Raw genomic sequence first — 17,014 nt, forward strand, 5'->3', positions numbered from 1 at the left:
TACACGCTGAGGTTTGACAAAATATCAAGAGCCTGCATAATGGCAGCGAGGATGATGACGATGACCATGTACACACCTACAAATACGGAGCCTGTGGACTGACCGGGGCCAGGCAGACCCATGCTGCTCGCCAGCTGGTAGAGCCGCTGCTGCTGCTCCTCAAAGGACCCCTGCTCGCTGAGCGCTGACATCATGCGCCTGTAGTGCTCCTCGGGGCTCATGTGGCCGTGGCTGCTGCCTGCCTCCACCACCGGGCTCTGGGAGTTCTCTGAGGAGAGGAGGGACACTTCGATCAATGACTGTCTATATCCACATTATCAGGGGACAAATACTAACCTGGGACTACGCAGTTTCAAACAAAGGTCAGAGGTCACTGATTTGCTCAATTTAAGTTCAATACCCGAAATCCCATTGCGTGTCATCACAGAAATGAACACTGCTGTTTATCAACCCTGCACACTATACGTATCGTACATGTGAGTGCACACCTGTGTCGGTCCACAGCTAAACTTGCATTCTGCTGCAGCACTTTGCATTATTTTGAATGTGAATTAATGCAGCCTGGTGCGTTTGATTTTGTTTTTGGCAAGATCTTATATAATGTGTATGACAACTTTGAGTAGATTTCCTGCTTTCATCACCGTTTGATTTTTAGATTGAATGGTGTGTTTAAAGGAGGTCCTGCAGACATCAGTCTCTGGACCGGGGGTTGGAGAATTGTGGGTTGTTTTCATTTAATCACACAATATTGCGTTGTCATTGCAGACACACCCGCTGGAGATCTGCACTGAGTCATCCTGAGAACTCTACGGGTTCACAATTTGGAGGAAGGATGTAAATTTGGTAATTTCAGAATAAAAACACCTGGCATTTGATTTATACTTCAATCTGCTGCTTGTGTTGTGCTTTTTCAAATGTAAGTTGGAAAACCTGCTTGTACACAGATTATTCATTAGAAAGGAAGCAAAGACGGCCTTGATGGACTGGAAAGTCCTTTGGATGAAGCTGTACATATGAAACCACGCATCGTTAATGGCCAGAGCTTGACCCTAGCACGAACCCATCAGTACCCAGCAGAAAGCAGATAACAACCATGCATTAATGTTCACATTTAGTGAGAAAAACTTTAAGTTGGGATCTTCTGTATTTCTTAATGCAGAATACATAAAAGGCACTACTTCTTCCATCATATCTGTATTCATGTGGTGTATGATATCAATCCAGATATCAGTCCCTATACTTAATCTCTCTGACCTCCCTCTGTCAATAGTAACATGATCTAAGGTATGGGTGGTGGGGGGTATGGGGAGGTGTTTTGGGACTTGGGAGGAGGGAGAAATAGGATGAGGAGGAGGGAGAAGCAGAGGAAAGCAAGGGTTATTTTTACCACCCTCCCTCTTATTGAAACCTGAGCCTGGCCCCGGGCAGGCGAGCAGGAGTGGCGCTACGGAGCGGAGGTGGGTTGGAGGTGGTGGCGGCGAAGGCAGGCACGCAAGCATCTCCGTCTCCACTGCCAAGCTTCAGCTAATCCACCCAAGGTCCCGAAGTGTATGTGTGTGCACACACACCTAGTGTGTGACTGTCTGAAGTGTTCTCACTCTCTAAACGCAGCAGGGGGTACCGATTTTTGCAGCAGAAAGAAAAACAGACATCATTTACACAGCGGCATCCAATTCTCTCTCTCTCTCTCTAAAAGTCATTAAGGGATAGCGTGTCATCAAACTTGGAGGACATGAAGGCATGCTTTAGATGAAGGAACAAACATGCTTGACGTGTTTTATAATGGCTGAAATGTGCTTCTCTGGACAGCAAAATGCGCACACACACATACTTGGTCTTCTTCATCAGTAGCTAAATATACAGAAAATTGACAAGATATATAAGGCATACTCAGCTGTTTGCTTTAAAAGCCAAAAACCTAACCATGCAGGCAAAGGAGCACAACGTCACAAGCACAACACTCAAGCCCCATTTGCCTTAAGAGGAAGCCACGCCATGCATCTTTCAGAAGCTCAGTTGAAACTAAATAAGACCATAATGGCCGGGAATGAGTGCTCCTCTACTCAGATAAGAGTCCACAGACAGGCGGGCTGATGTTGGTCAAAGGTCACTCAGGGGGCAAAGGTTAACGCCAGGCTTAGGCTGCACACTTAAATATGCACTTACAGAATTACCATCACCCATTTCATTTTTACATGGAATTTAACCAAAATAAAATAACATTATTTTTAACTACTGTTTTTTTTTTTGGTGAAGCTTACACGTGCTTCTGGGGAGTGTGTGTCTGTGTGTAAATGTTGTTCAGTTGTCTCCAGAGATGAGACTGGATGTGCGGTGAGCTGCCCTTGGTTTCGCGGTTTTGCCTGCTGTATAATGCATCAGTCAGGAAGCCTTCCGCAGGAGCCCAGAGGGACGGCTGTGCCGGCTCCTCGCTGGGCGCCTGGTTTCTCGCCACATGAGGGAAATATGAATAATAGAGGATGGCGACCGGATCGCAGCACTGCAGCGGGAAACTGTCCTGCCAACGTATGTCTTTTACATTTTTTTCATTTAGGTTGTTCCCATGTCATATATGGAGAGTGGATTTTATATTATATTCCATCAACGGGGGCTATTATCTAACCTATTATAACATTTATATACTATATTACATTGTGTTCTGCGTTTGGAGTTAACCAGGGAAACCAGTACAACCTCATGTTTCCCTCTCCACTCTGTAGCTTCCATCCTTCAACTTTAACCCAGCAGTCCTGTCCTCATTGCCACAATTTCCCCTGAATTTTCATTCAAGCATACGTGTCAAGTCACAAATACTCTGCATGGTCTTACCTTTGGGGGATACGCTACGTGACTTCTTGCTGTCAGAGGGACACTCGCTGCTACTGTTGGGAGAAAAGCTTCTTCTCTTTCCTAGAAGGTCATCTACACAATGAGAGAAACAGCAATAAGTGAAATGAAGGCTTGACATTGATGCTCTGTTCTGCTCTGTTCCTCCTTGTGTACATGGTGGCTGTTTTGGAAATGCTGATTTAGAAGAGAGTGGGTAAAACAGAGCAAAAGACGAGACAAAAATGATGGGTGGAGAGAAAGGGAGCAGGTAAAGCACGGCACTGGCGTCTGGAGATTTGCTTGTTCTGTCAGGTGTGAGAGGAGGGCCGGCACCGCCGTGGATGACAGATTCGCCTCATCCACGTGGGTGCGTCTATTTGAAGAAGGGCTCCGTCTCTGTGTCTCCTCCAACGTCTCTTTCCAACTGTCTCTCTTAAAGTGTTATCACTATTCTGCCTCTCTCTTCTCTGCACTTCCCCTTTTCCAGATGTTGGCACAAAACGCTCCGTCTGACTAGACTCAAGTGTGTGAGAGCCTCTCAGCCTGCATCATGTCTAAATCATGTGTTATTTGGGGTTTTTCTACCGCCACAACAGATCCTCTCCTTTCTCCTGTTGCTGTCCTCCCCTCATAAACACACTTCTGATCGTCTTGCCTCATTTCTCATTTCTTTGTCTCTCTCGCTCTTTGGTGTTTGAAACCTCCTCCCATTAGGAGTTCTCTCCCTCCTCCCATTTTCACCCACTCCCTCTTCATCCCCCCCGCCTCCGTACCTCCTCCCCTGCCACCAAAGAGGAGCATCTAGTGTACAATTACAGCACCCCCTACTGCCGCCGCTGCCTCCTCCCCTCTCTTCCTCCCCACCCAATCGCCTCACCTCCTACCCCCCCCCCATACACACCTCAAATCAATACAGGCCTAATCAGGGAGAGAGGGGATGCAGAACACATTGCATGCAGCGCCGGAAGGAAGGAAAAGGCTGTTTGTCATTGCGCTCTCTCTCTCTTTTTCTATCTGATACACTTTTTTTCTCCGAATTGGTTTCTACAGCCAAGCCACAGCAACTGCTTCCCTTCTTTCTCTTTTTTTTCACGCTCTCTCTCACTTCTCAGTGTGTATTTATAAAGAGCACCCCCACCCCACCCCTCCACCCAACTGCCCCCTCCCTCAAGGAGAACAAATCCTGTCTCTTTTTGAACAAAGCGATTGTTTACCATTTGTACAGTATGTGTAAACTGTGCAGAAAAACAATGAACAGGGGGGGGGGGGGGTGTTATACGGTAATTTTGTCATGTGTCCACTCCTGTGTCCACTTGCTACCTTAGCAACACCCGGACAGTCATCAACAGAGGAGTGAAGCTGGAGTGAAGTCTGACCATTAACCCTTAACCCAAACTCATATTTCTTCACTATAACAAGACACCGATAGACAGGGACGGGAAGGGGAGGAACAGAGGCATTTAGACTCCTAGGATTTTGTTGGGCTGCTGAAGGAACCCCAGTGTGGATGAGAGGGCAAGCGAGCAAACAAGAAAGGGAGAGAGTGAGCTTCACTAATGATCCAGTGTTTGATGTTGCCTCTCAGGTCCTGAGGAGATCCACTCCCTATACCATCTTAAGGAGACAGTATGGGGAAGGGGGGACACTAATGGACATGCGCACACCTATTGAATGTATTTCACAATATCTACCTTTACATCTCATTTTCAAATCCTGCCTACTACTTTTATTTAAAAATAACTACACAAAGATCGGCTTCTGTCTTTTTGCTGGGATATTAACAAAAAAAGCGAGAACCTCCTCAGTTAAACCCCCAAACACACACACACACACACAGACACACATACCCTCTCATGATCAAACACATACACTTGAGGCGTCTCATGAGCCGACCTCACTCAAGACACTTCGTCTCCTGAGCGTGTGCCCGAGGGCCAGACATTTGAGGGCGGAAAGCTTTTAAAGCCAATTAAATGGGGCTTCTTAGAGCACCGCCGCTCCCTTTTGACGCCGAACCCTGAGCTCTGCTAGCGTCTATGCTAACCCTTTTACTCCCAGTAAAACTGCTTAAAGTTTGCTACCCCGGGCATTTACCTACCACCTGCTTGTTGATACTGCTGAACGGAAAAATGGTGGTGAAGTTGACTGTGATTTCACTGTCAAAAGAGTGCAATGATAAAGTAAAAAAATGTGCAGTTCCTCCTACTTGGTGAATAAAGGGATGAAAACAGAAGGGCGGACAGAGAAAGAGGAAACTGCGGGACTTAAATCCCTGTCTATCATGTGACACCACCAGGGCGAACCATCACGCAAGCATTCCTCTTTACTCTCGGATTTCCTCTCCTCCCTCAAACTTTAGTCCTCTTCCTCTACACCCTCCATCCCATGCAGCGCGGTGACAGCTCCGACAGCCAGACTCCTTAATTCCTCTCTTACTCCGTTAATCTGTCATCTTTATCAGGCCGGTGAGGGGGGGCGGTGAGGATAGGGTGGGGGCTGGGCGGGGGTGACAGGCGGGGACGTAGGGTGGGCCGCCAGCCGCAGCCCCCCGATCAATCTCCACATTACAGCTGACAGAATGGTGCTAATAACTTATTGATCCCCCCTCCGTGCGGCGGGGCCTCCGCCGGCCCTGAAAGCCCTGCCATTGATTGGCTTACAGGCCGATGCAGCTGGGAAGAGTGAGGGGAGGATGGGGGAGGAACGGGGGTGGTTGGATGGGGATGGGGGGAGAGGCGCTTCTGCTCACGCTGAGGAGAGGATGTGCCACCTCCAACACGTGCAAATGTACACACTCTGTAACACGGATCCACAGTTTGTCATGTTCTACGTCTTTTCAACAGGGAGAGAGATGAACACGAAGAAGGAGAAAGAATCGTGGAGTAAGATTTGTATTTCTAGCCAACTGACAAAAGTACGAGAGACGTTAAGTGAAAATTTTGTAAATTGTCATAAATAAATGTCCCCATTTGAAAGCAATATAGTTATGTAGAATTATGTAGAATAAAACCTACTGGGTTTTATAGAAGGTTTTATTGTTGTCGCTCTATAGGCCTTTGTCAGGTGCAGTAGTACGTATTTCCTTTAAAGGTCTGATGATTCAAGACAAAATTACATACGTTTATGAACAAAACAAAAAATAACCCTGAAAAAGCATTTTCTAATGGCAGTGGAATTACATTTGTCTATAATCTATTTATCTATTATAATATTATTTAAGAAATCTTTCAGACGTAAATCTTGATTTTTGAGTTGTAACTTTAGAATTGCCTTTCAATGCTAATCAACTAAGTAGCTGGTAGCAATCCTCACTCTCAATCTGTTTGCAAAAGCAGATCTTGCACAAACATGCTGCGATGCAGATTCACACGCAAGCAAACTTCTAAAACCAGGCATTTAAAACCACACATGGAAAGGTGCACACACAGAAATGTGCTGAGGCCCCGAACTAATGCTACAACCACACACACACACACACACACACACACCCACCCACCCACCCACCCCCCGACCGACCGGCTGTAACTGCCTCCGGGAGTCTGAGTGCAGGGAGCGGAGGGGAGGGGAGGGGAGGGAGAGCGAGAGAGAGAGCGGCGGCGGTCCAAAAACACCTTATCTGCCCGTTTGAGTCTCCAGTCTGACCGCAGAGCCACGGTTTACAGTCTCCACAGGCAGCCAGACTCTCAGCGTCGGCGCCCCTGCTCTACCCCTCCCTCCCCCCGAATTGCCAGCGGCTGGGGAGTGAGAGAGCAAGGGAGGGGGGGGGGAAGAAGAGAAGGAGGGAGGCAGGCCTCCTGTCTGTCCCTCAGATTTAATTAACGGCCCACTACGGCGCAGAGACGACCCGGCAAGCCTGCTTCCCTTTCCTCCTGACCCCCACACACACACACACACACACAAAGACACACGCACAGACAGAGACACACGCACACACACAAAGACGTCCGCCGCCATAGCTGCCGCCTGCCCTCCCCTGATACCACCACCGCATTCATCTCTCTCTCTCTCTCTCTCTCGCTCGCTCTCTATTTGTCTCTCTCCCCAAATGTTTCCTCTATCAATGCATCTCATTCTGTTGCAGAATTTCCCTTTAGGTTATCCTTCATTTCTCTCCTATCTTTCTGTCACATTTTCTCCAAAGTTTATAGAATGACTTGTGGAGGTGAAGTCAAATAGGGCAGTTGACTGACAGAACAGAGTAAACACAATCTTGTGCGTTTACTGTCTCATTTATCTCAAAGTTAAATAATCCCCCGCTCTTAAACTTCAGGCACATTACACCCACCTTTATTTGGATGCAAATTTAAACCTTTGGTGATTTCTGCGTTGGCACACGTCTGCATAACTATGTGTTATTTGTGTGTAATTGTGCGTTTGTGAACGTGTGTGCGTCTAATTTCACTGGCAGACAGGGCTGGAGCCAGTGGCTGATCGGATTGGCCTTGTTTACAGACGCGAGCAGCTTAGGCAGCCTGTTAATTCTCCCTTTGGTGCTCAAATGCACAGATTTTAGGGTCGCAGACCCCCTTTGCTTTGGCCACACTGTGCTCTCCTTTTCCTCCATCAACCCCCCCCCCACCCACCTCTATCCTCTTGTGTCTTCCCCCATTAAAATAACTACGCAGTGCTCTTATTTCCCCATTACGTTCAGTGGCTGATTAGGCAGGTGTTTGGGTGGAAATCCTGTGAAATCCTTCACAAACCGGGGTTTAAGACACTGACGGGGGTCGGCTGTTGAGCAGTCTGATACCCTCCACCCTCCACCTTCCACCCACCTCGGCTGATATCACAAGCACCGTATGGACAGTTAATCTGGCAGACGGAGCAGCTGAACGCACATAGGGTTGGTATGGAGGTGTTGGGTCTGGACTGAATGTGGTTCTGGCCGTGCCTGTGGCTAATGTTATGATAAGGGACAGGTTGAATCCCAGAGCAACGTAGGAGCAAGGTATGGTCTTCACTGATAACAAGAACTCATTTTTAATTCGGGGTGAATGTATTTGTTTTAAAAACATTTGGACTATATGAAGGGATCTTCATAATTAATCTGTTTTTCTTATTAATGATCATTATTTGACATGCTTCTGGTTTGCGAAAGTCAGCAAATATTAGAAAATATGTAACCTATTTTTATGAATTTTACCTTGTTCAAATAAGGTACACGACAAGAACATTTGGCTTGAAAATATGTTTGAACACAAGTTTTACAAGCATATGTCTTTGAAGGCAACACAATACCCTCATACAAGCTACTTAACAAATAGCTGTGATTAAAGGCTGTCTGTGTTGTAAGCCGTCAGAAAAGCTCTTAGCATGTGCACACCATGGTTCCTTTGCTCGTAAGAAATGGGATTAATGGCAAACAATGCTATTTATTCAGAAGTAATTTAAAACAGGGGGTTTAACAAAAACCCTGCATTGTGGCAGAGAATGTGGGAAGACCATTAAGTGATCAAATTGAGAGCGACCCCAAGAAATGAGTAATACGCTTATGTTCCCCCAAATGAAACAAATTAGGGTAAATGAAGTGGATAATGAAATATTTACACGAGGTGATGTAAAAGGGAGCATATTATCAGTCTAAATTCAAATGAAAATAGAGGAATAAAAAACAAAAAAGACAACATCCTGGAAAAACCTTTAACCACACATGCAGCATCACTGGGGGTCCTACCTGTGTGTCCAGTACTGGTGTTGTGGTCGGAGGCTGACTGGCCCTCGGGCATGCCGTGCTGTCTGGTGTGGTGCAGATTGGAGATGATTGTAGAGAGGTCACTGTCACGACTGTAACACACACACACACACACACACACAGGAAAGGAAGGATAAACACATTTAAAAGCAGCTCCAAACAACCTTAATTCAACAATACAATCAAAACCAGTGTGCAATAGATCAGCAGCGCATAAATTCATACTCATTCCATGCACTATTTACCACAAAAATCCTCCATCCAGACAGCATAGTCTAAACTTTCTAAAACGCATACCTAGCCACAGACTCAGCAGCTACAAGTGTCTGTCCTATCAGCGCTGAGGTGTGTAATACACTCTGGCAGACTACCTCAACCAGCACTTTTGGGTCTCATCCCTGCTCATCTTCCACTCCAAGATGTACTAACGAACATTTTCACATCAGTTTAGCAGCGTAAAATCTGACTGACTCTTTTTAACTTAGGCCACCAACTGTTGTTTTAGAGATAAACGGCAATTGAACAATCCATGTACCCTTGAACATGTCTTACTTATTAGTATAAAAATATCTTATAAAGACGCAATAAATCTTTTTTACATGACACTGATCTGGTCTTCATATCTACCGTCCTGCCTGCACTCCAACCCGGTGTCCTTTATATAAAAAAAATAAATAAACTATCCTCAAGAGTCTCCTGTCCTTCATCACTGAAACAAAGAGCAGGAGGAAGGTGTACAGACAAGTCCACATCTAGTTGGAGTCACTCTGCCCTTCACCAGCCACCTTCATTACCTCCACCCACACCAACTCAAACAACTGAGGCATGGAGGTATTTTATTTGGTATCTGACTACCATCCTGGTTACACTAAATGGCACAATGAATGGAAAGCATAGTAGAGCATAGCAGCCGTGCAGTAGCAGTGAAGTTACAGTGTAATAGCAAACAGCTTGTGTGGTAGGAGAGGTACAGGCTTGAATATGTTTCGGGTAACATTCTAAATATAATTTACTGTTTACCACATAGAGGAACATCCCAAAGCCCAAATGAACCAGAAATTTCATGTACACTACGGCGTTGTCCACAAATATGCTTTAAACATGTCCGTTGGTTGGTATCAGCATCCTCTCGTGTCAGTGGGAACCTTGTTTAAAGACTTAACCAGCAACTTTATTGAACGCAGAATCATCCACGAAGGGGGTCTGGTACGACACAGCGAGCCCAGTTTATGGGACAGAAGCGGTGAAGGGTTCTTAGCTGCCACCACTATGACGAGGCCACACCATTTGCGGCTGCTGGATTTGGGTTTTTACGGTCCCGTGATTACAGGCTCCTGCTGTAATGTCAGGCTGTCGGTTACCAAGCTGTTTTCCACACGCTAACAGAAAAGATGGAGGAAAGCTCGGAGGGCCTTGATGCCGACTTCCTCGGTCACCTTTCAGGCACAGAGAACCAATGACTCAGAAAACGCTCTCAGACAAAACAATCACTACCTTTCGCTAAGCAAGGAGACGCTTGATTGGGCTGCGACTGAAAACCAGACTCTTTTGTAACTTACTAAAATGAATAGCTAAGCCAATGTTGAAATGAGGTTTAAAGAAAACGTGTTTAAAGTCACGTGGTAATGCATCTGTGACAACACAGCACACGTCACACACATTGCAGTTCGACTCTGTCCACCGTGAGAAACTGCAGCCGAACCCATCGACCAGCTAGCTGCGAACACCACCCTCTGTCCGTCATTTAAAGTGATCACGATAATGCCATCCTGAACTTCTCAGAGAGGTGATGGGGTTGTTATCCCGCGGCAAAGTAGCCGCTCTAAGCCATGAACGGCAAGGACATTGTTAGTAGGGTGATTAGCACACTTTTCCTGAGCCGTCCCGCCTCGGCTCAGGCTAATGAGATCCTGGCCCTATCGCTGCCCACCTCCGCCCTCCCTCAACCCCTCCGCCCCCTCTTGCTCTGGGTGGAGGCAAGGTCATTCTCAAGCCTTGGAGGATGAGGGCAGGGGGCAGGGGGGTGGGGTAGACGCATTTTAATACCCAGTCACCTGAGTCAGCGCTCCCTAAGGAGCTCCTAAGGCCGGGGTTAGCAGGGAAGGACGGGGGCAGCGGAGGGGATGGACATGAGGGTGGGGGTAGGCTGGGGAATATTTTGTGGCAGTCCAGCTTGATACCAAAGAAGGACACGAGCCGTCAGCCAGGTGCCCGCCGGAGACAATCATCTCATCCTCAGCTCATCCCTAAACCGGTCAGTGCCGCACCGCTCATCTACAGCAACAGACACACTGAACGACATGCTGGGACGACACTGACAATTATCAATATGTGATAATCGTCTGTCATGGTTTCCACCAGGATGCACTAATACTGTGACGACACCCCAAAACCTGTATAACTAATCAAACGCCTACTAGGGTTAGCTGTACAGGAATACGATGGGAAAACCATACATCTTTCATTACCTGAGCTTGGGGAATAGATGTTTTAAGCCCCTTTTAAAACTAAATTTCATTAGCGATAGTCAATATATTTCAGACAATAATAATGTATCTGAATCATGTTTAAATCCTTTAGAAATCATGCATTACTTGATTGATTCCAAAAATGTAAAAGAAACACCACAAAACACAAGTATTGATGTCTGACAAATCACTTGTTGGGTCTTTTTTTGATATAAAAAAAAGTTTGGGCTCCCTTCTACTTTTGCAGTAACAGTTTCTTTTCCAAATAGTTCAAACAACATGAAAAAGAAATCCCTGTTCTTCTGGCAAAGGCTGTCGCCTCGGTATAAATGCCCAGTGGCGGCCTGCTGTGGCATTGGCACGCGGCGCTGAGGTGGCGGCGCTTGAGGTCACAGTGTGAGCTGGCAGAAGCTGGCAGACCAGGCACCCTGACGCCATGTCTCACACCACCACTGGGAAAGTGCTGACAGACAGACAGCAGGGATGTGAATGTGGAGAAGTAGAGGAGGGGGAGAGAGAGAGAGAGAGAGAGAGAGAGACAGGTCGAAAGCACCGTGTAACATCTGGTGCTCGCAGGTTTACAATGTGCCCTCGTCTGATCTGAAGACAACAGCACAAACACGGAGCTCCAACCTGCACAGTTGGCCCACATGTAACATTCACATAGTACCAGGCAATATGTAATAGTCATCAACCACAAACATATGGACTTGGTGCTGAGAAAAAGAAGGAATGAGTCAAGTTTCTCTGATACTCCGACAGGAAAGAAATCCTAATGAAAAGTATTTTATTTGGGAAATACCTATGATTTAGGCACATAAAGCTTGAAGGATTATTAATCTTTCCGTACACGGTTAACGTTTTGTGTGATTCCTACATGCAACGGAAACACAATTGTCATGCGGCTCACAGCTGGATCGAAAGGCAACCCGCAACTGGGAAGCCTGCAAGCAGAGGTGGGTGATGAATAAATAGAGAAATAGATACATAAATAACCAAGAGTAGCCAAGCTTCACTTGGGCTTCACTTCTCCTTGTTGTTCACCTGCTGTACAGGCTGACATGAGTCGATAAGGCAGCCAAGAGAGGAAAGAAAAGTACAATAGAAATAGAATTAGTTAAGTTTGCCATGGTGCATTTAAGTTCCCCTGCTGTGAGCCTCGCACACGCCGACAATTCTACTGGTGATTTCTCATCATTATTACTTACTTTTCTAATTCTGAAAAAAACAAAGATTTATAGGACATTTGGATTAAAAAAAGGTTATCTGCTGTAGTTACATGTGAGGGGATCCCTTTGAGCATCCAGAGAGCACGGTTACATTGTAGATCCTGCATTCGGCGGAAGCTCTTAATATCGTCTGCTAACGTGAAGAGAGCATGTGGAAAGCCTCAGGCCTCCATCCAAGGCCATATCGAAGACTCAAACCATGGATTACTGTGCTGACTAGCCTTTTGTTGATTGGATAGAGCAGTGTTTTGTCTGTTAACTCCCCGTGTGGAAACAACGAATGTCAGCTGCTAGACAAAGCCCAAATCAACTACTAAATTGCTGTGCCTCTGTTGCCATGGTTCCCGCGCATGTAAACACCACCAAAAGTCTGGAAGCGGAAAGCTTCGCTAGCAAGCTATAAAACTTCCAAGCTCACTAATTAGTGCTTTAGGGGAGGGTCATTTCCAGTAATTTCACACTGCCCCTGACCTCCTACTGGCATAAAGCAATGACACAGTTGTTCAATAAAGCCAGAGGACAGAATGTCAAACGCAATAGCAGCTCACTCAGCATCACTGTATTTCTTTCTCTGAGGTATTTGCATGTTATTACACAGCTTAAGTACAGAGCACTATTAATCAATGGGATCCAATGCTGCTTCCTGAAAATATATATTTTCGTACTGATTGGTGGACTGTATGACGAAGGACTGATGCTAAGTAGTAATAATAGATTACTCTTAATTGTTATGAATTTAGCGGATTCAAGTGGACAACTGTAACCGCGTCCATCAAAATTCCGCCCACAAGGACTCCATAACGTTGCTGCTTAAGACACAGAATGATGAGATGGGTTTTTAGTAGGATTTGTGGAATTCTGTATGTTGCTCGTTTCATCTTTACTACCTTCTAACTGGAAGAGCAAAGGACAAGATGGATCCACAGAGGTCATTCTATGGTGTGGCTTTTTTAGGAAAACTGAAAAACTGCTTTGTCTTTCTAGGAGGCAAAAGTTGAAAGACAGACGCAGTCAGCACTTTTCAATCAAAGCCTATTCATCCATGGCCAACTGGAACCAACACTAAAGTAATGCTTCGCCCTTGAGTAAGACAGCAAAAATTACATATGAAATATTTCCATGAATCCATATATGAGTCAGATGCAATTAATCTGCAGCACTGATACCAAGGAAATACCCGAAAAGTGATAACAGAACTAGAATGAGTTTTTACCTTTTCGTTGGTGTGTTTCACAGGAGCCCCATTAGACTTTGGTTCTGACACCCCAAGGAGCTTCTCTGCAAAAGTTATTTTGATGACGATTTTTTTCTTTTTAGCCTCGTGATTTGACAGCAATCTGTAGATGCTGTGTGCTCGTTCTGCAGGACAAGTGCAGATCTAGGGAGCACCGTGTAAACTAATTTTCTGTAAAGCCAGCAAATATTAACATTAATCTGGCTAATTAAGAAGGTGGGCCGGTGCATAATGAACTTGAGAGGACGTCCGGATGAGAATAATGAGCAACGGAAGCAGCACTTGTTGACACTGACAGACCGATCCTCTTAATGCAAAACCCGCCCCCTGAACCCTAACATTATATATATATATACATATACATAATTATATATGCTGCAGAATTATGTTGATTGCTGCTTTGACGGGCCCCTGTAGATTAGAGGGCAGTTCTGTGCTGCCGCCAGCCTTGATGATGTGTGGATGAGACAGCACAGTTACGCTCACACATCCATACAGACGCCCTGTATTTTTCACATCCGTTGGCCAAATCCAATTTGTTAAGACCCTTCTACGACTCACTTACGAAGCTGCGGTCAATAGAAATCACATTTCCGTGATTGGACATCCCATTATCCCGTTGGTCCAGACCTGCGCATGGGGATAAAGCAGGGCCGAGACGGACGCCCAGGACAGACCGGAGCTGCGGCTCCAGCGAGTCCGTCGCCTTTCAAAGGGTAAAAGCCTGACATATTAGTCATAAGTGTTCTTTAAATTCATTATCATCTTCACACGCCAGGGGCACAAGTGTCAGGGGGAGGGGAAGCCCTCTAAATGAGGTTAGCAGATCCATTTAAAGCTTCACAGTTGCTGTGCTGTCCGCCGTGTCACACACAAGTCTCAAGACATAAAAAAAATAAAAAAACGTCCCTCCTGTAATGAGGTTGCACAAGCTGCTCATAATGCAGCTGGGGACTTTAGTTGGTTAATCAATGAACAGCTTCTGCATCATATCTGTCTATACAAACCAAGTTATCACAAATCCATGTGATGCTTATTCCATTTATGAAAATGTCTCAATTTCTGTCACTTAAAATCAATCAAAGTAACGATTGCAAAGAGAAAATTCAGATTTGCAGCCTGCACGCCATCAGAAAGAGGAAGTGCCGCCTTTCAGAACTATTTGATTCATCTTAATGAATTATTGGTTCACTGTAACACTGCATGTCTGCATTTGCAAATATGAAGAAATGCTCACTTGAATCAGAAAAAGGCTTTTAGATAAATGCAGTTCACATTTCTATGACAAACTCAATCTACTGCAACTCCTGAGAACTCTTCCTCAGCCATTTACTGAGTCACACTGAAATGCACCGTTTGGTTGTACAAATGAACCACTGTCGTTTAGGGGGACATAGTTAACACTGTAGTATTATTACAAGTTGTTAAAAAACAATATTGGCAACACTAACAAAACAAACATTCTGTTTCTGTTCATCCTGATTTGATCAAAACAACAAGACCACTGGTGTAATAGAGCAGATCCACATACTGACCAATATATAATACCTGTATTAATTATAGTCTGTCTCGCCAAGTGTTTTGTGTATTTTACCAATTGCTCTAAATCTAAAAGTCAGCCGGGCTGTACAATGCATATCACAAGGAACAGACTCCAACGCTGGTTATTTCCTAACCATGATGAATTGTTTTTTATACTTAAGCTGAATAAGAAAAGTGCATTGACCGCGTAACAGCCTCATGAATGTTTTATATCAGACGAACAGTCCGAGATGCAATGAAGCAGACTCCGGTGACACAGTCTTTCAATATCAAGTCACACGGAGACTCGGTGGGGGCAACAAACGCAAACCAACAAACCAATTAACACATTGGAGGACGCAGCGTTCCATAAGTCGACCAAAGTCACAAGCTGTACGTTTATTTTTGAAACACGCTATATTTGCACAGCTCAAAATCCCTGACACCTCTAAATTATCCGAAAAATCTCTTTTAGTGACTTCTGAAGTGTCAAAAAGATAGTTCTTCTGCTTTTGGAAAAAAAATCTGCCAAAATGGGACCTACTGCGTGGAATACTTTTTGACTAAAGTGACACTAGCATGGTCATTTCTTCCTGTGGCTATTTTACAACACACATTTCAGAGACCATAAAAGACTACCCAATGGTAACATTGTGCATCAGTGTTCACTAAACAGCAACTAAGGTGTTAGGAATAATATTCAGTCTTTTTGAGAGCTTTCATGCGAGGAAAGAGTGTTTTGCATTATCTTTAAGAAGCAAATAAAACCAACGGTCTAGGATATAAACTGGTATCTACCATAGGACCCAAACATTAAACACGCCTCGGCAGTTCCACACGACACTGAAGTCCCAGGGGCCTCACCTCTTTCTCATGATACTGTAATGCAACTCGTCCTCCTGTTTGATGTGGGTGTGATCCCCACTGGCTCGGTCGCTGCCTTCACTGTCGTCGCTGCTGAAGATGGAGGCCAGCTCCTTCTTGGGCACCCGGTTGGGGGGAAGGGGGATGGTGCGTTTCTCTGCCAAGCGTCCTCGGTTCTGCACGGAAAGGCACACGGCAGAGGGAGACTTTAGCAAAAAGGATTTTTGCAAAACTTCAAAGTATTAGTAACTAAACAAACCATTTCTCCATTTGCCATTTTCTATGGTTTTGATCATTTGCAAGAAACTTTTTTTTATAGCGGCGCATTGCGTTCTCTCTGAAAATGTAAACAGGACATATCAAGAGGGATTTTACACATAAATCCCGATTTTCATACTTTTAGTTTTACTCAAGTTAGTTGGTTGATTTTGCTCCCGAGCTGCCAGGAGAAGGCTGAGAACAGAAAGGACAAAGAGGAGAGAGGTGCCTCAGGGGCATTAAGCAGCGAAGCTGGGCGACCTTTAATGTGACCTGAAGAGGTCACTGCCGATTAACACGCTCCTATTACAGAACATAGGAGAGGGAGAGCTAAGCAGAGGAGATGGAAGATGAAGGAGGGAGAGATTGAGCCGGGGGAGGAAATTGAAGCACGGGAAGGATAGTCTGAAGAGAAAAAGTTAACAGAAGAGAGGGCCCGAGCAGATGTGGACTTGAACAGGTGAGAGAAAACACCAAAATGAAATCAAAACATGAGAGAGAGGGAAACGGCACAGGTGTAAGGTGCCCGGTGTGGAGTGGACCAAGATTTGAAACTACCCCCCCCCCCCTCCCCTCCCTGTGCTTACATCTCTTCCCTTCCTCCCGTACGCCTTTAAGCCCTCCGGCTATTCCTTCCACCACACGCAACCCCACTCCCCCCCTTCCACCCAGGGAGCGCGACGGCATGAGTGGCAGGCGGGGGCAGGAGGAGGGATGTGGGGGCTCCTAGCCAAGAGGCAAACAGGTGCAGCCCCTCTGGAGTCTCTCAAATGGCAGACATTAAAAGCAGTTGGGGGGGGGGGGTGGGGGTAGAAAGAGAAAGATGAAAACATCCCCTAGGATGAGCAGGTCACAGAGTTCGGCACATATCTCTCCGGTCTCCCCTTCTATCGTGCCTCTGCCAGAAAAGAGGTTTTTC

General features: G+C 45.6%; 1 protein-coding gene across 6 annotated transcripts in view; it reads right to left on the bottom strand.

Moving 5' to 3' along the window:
* Nucleotides 1-17,014, bottom strand: part of samd11 (sterile alpha motif domain containing 11) — a 45,021-nt gene that overhangs the window by 14,830 nt on the left and 13,177 nt on the right. For 5 of the 6 annotated variants that reach the window (XM_037479445.2, XM_037479444.2, XM_037479447.2 and 2 more), the window contains 4 exons: nucleotides 15,838-16,013; nucleotides 8,504-8,613; nucleotides 2,830-2,922; nucleotides 77-268 (listed from right to left, as the gene is read on the bottom strand). In XM_037479445.2, the coding sequence (XP_037335342.2) occupies nucleotides 77-268; nucleotides 2,830-2,922; nucleotides 8,504-8,613; nucleotides 15,838-16,013 (571 nt within the window). The remainder of the gene's footprint in view (nucleotides 1-76; nucleotides 269-2,829; nucleotides 2,923-8,503; nucleotides 8,614-15,837; nucleotides 16,014-17,014) is intronic. The other variant, XM_037479443.2, reaches the window with a different exon arrangement.

Source organism: Pungitius pungitius, chromosome 1 (assembly GCF_949316345.1).
Source record: "Pungitius pungitius chromosome 1, fPunPun2.1, whole genome shotgun sequence".
Lineage (NCBI taxonomy): Eukaryota > Metazoa > Chordata > Actinopteri > Perciformes > Gasterosteidae > Pungitius > Pungitius pungitius.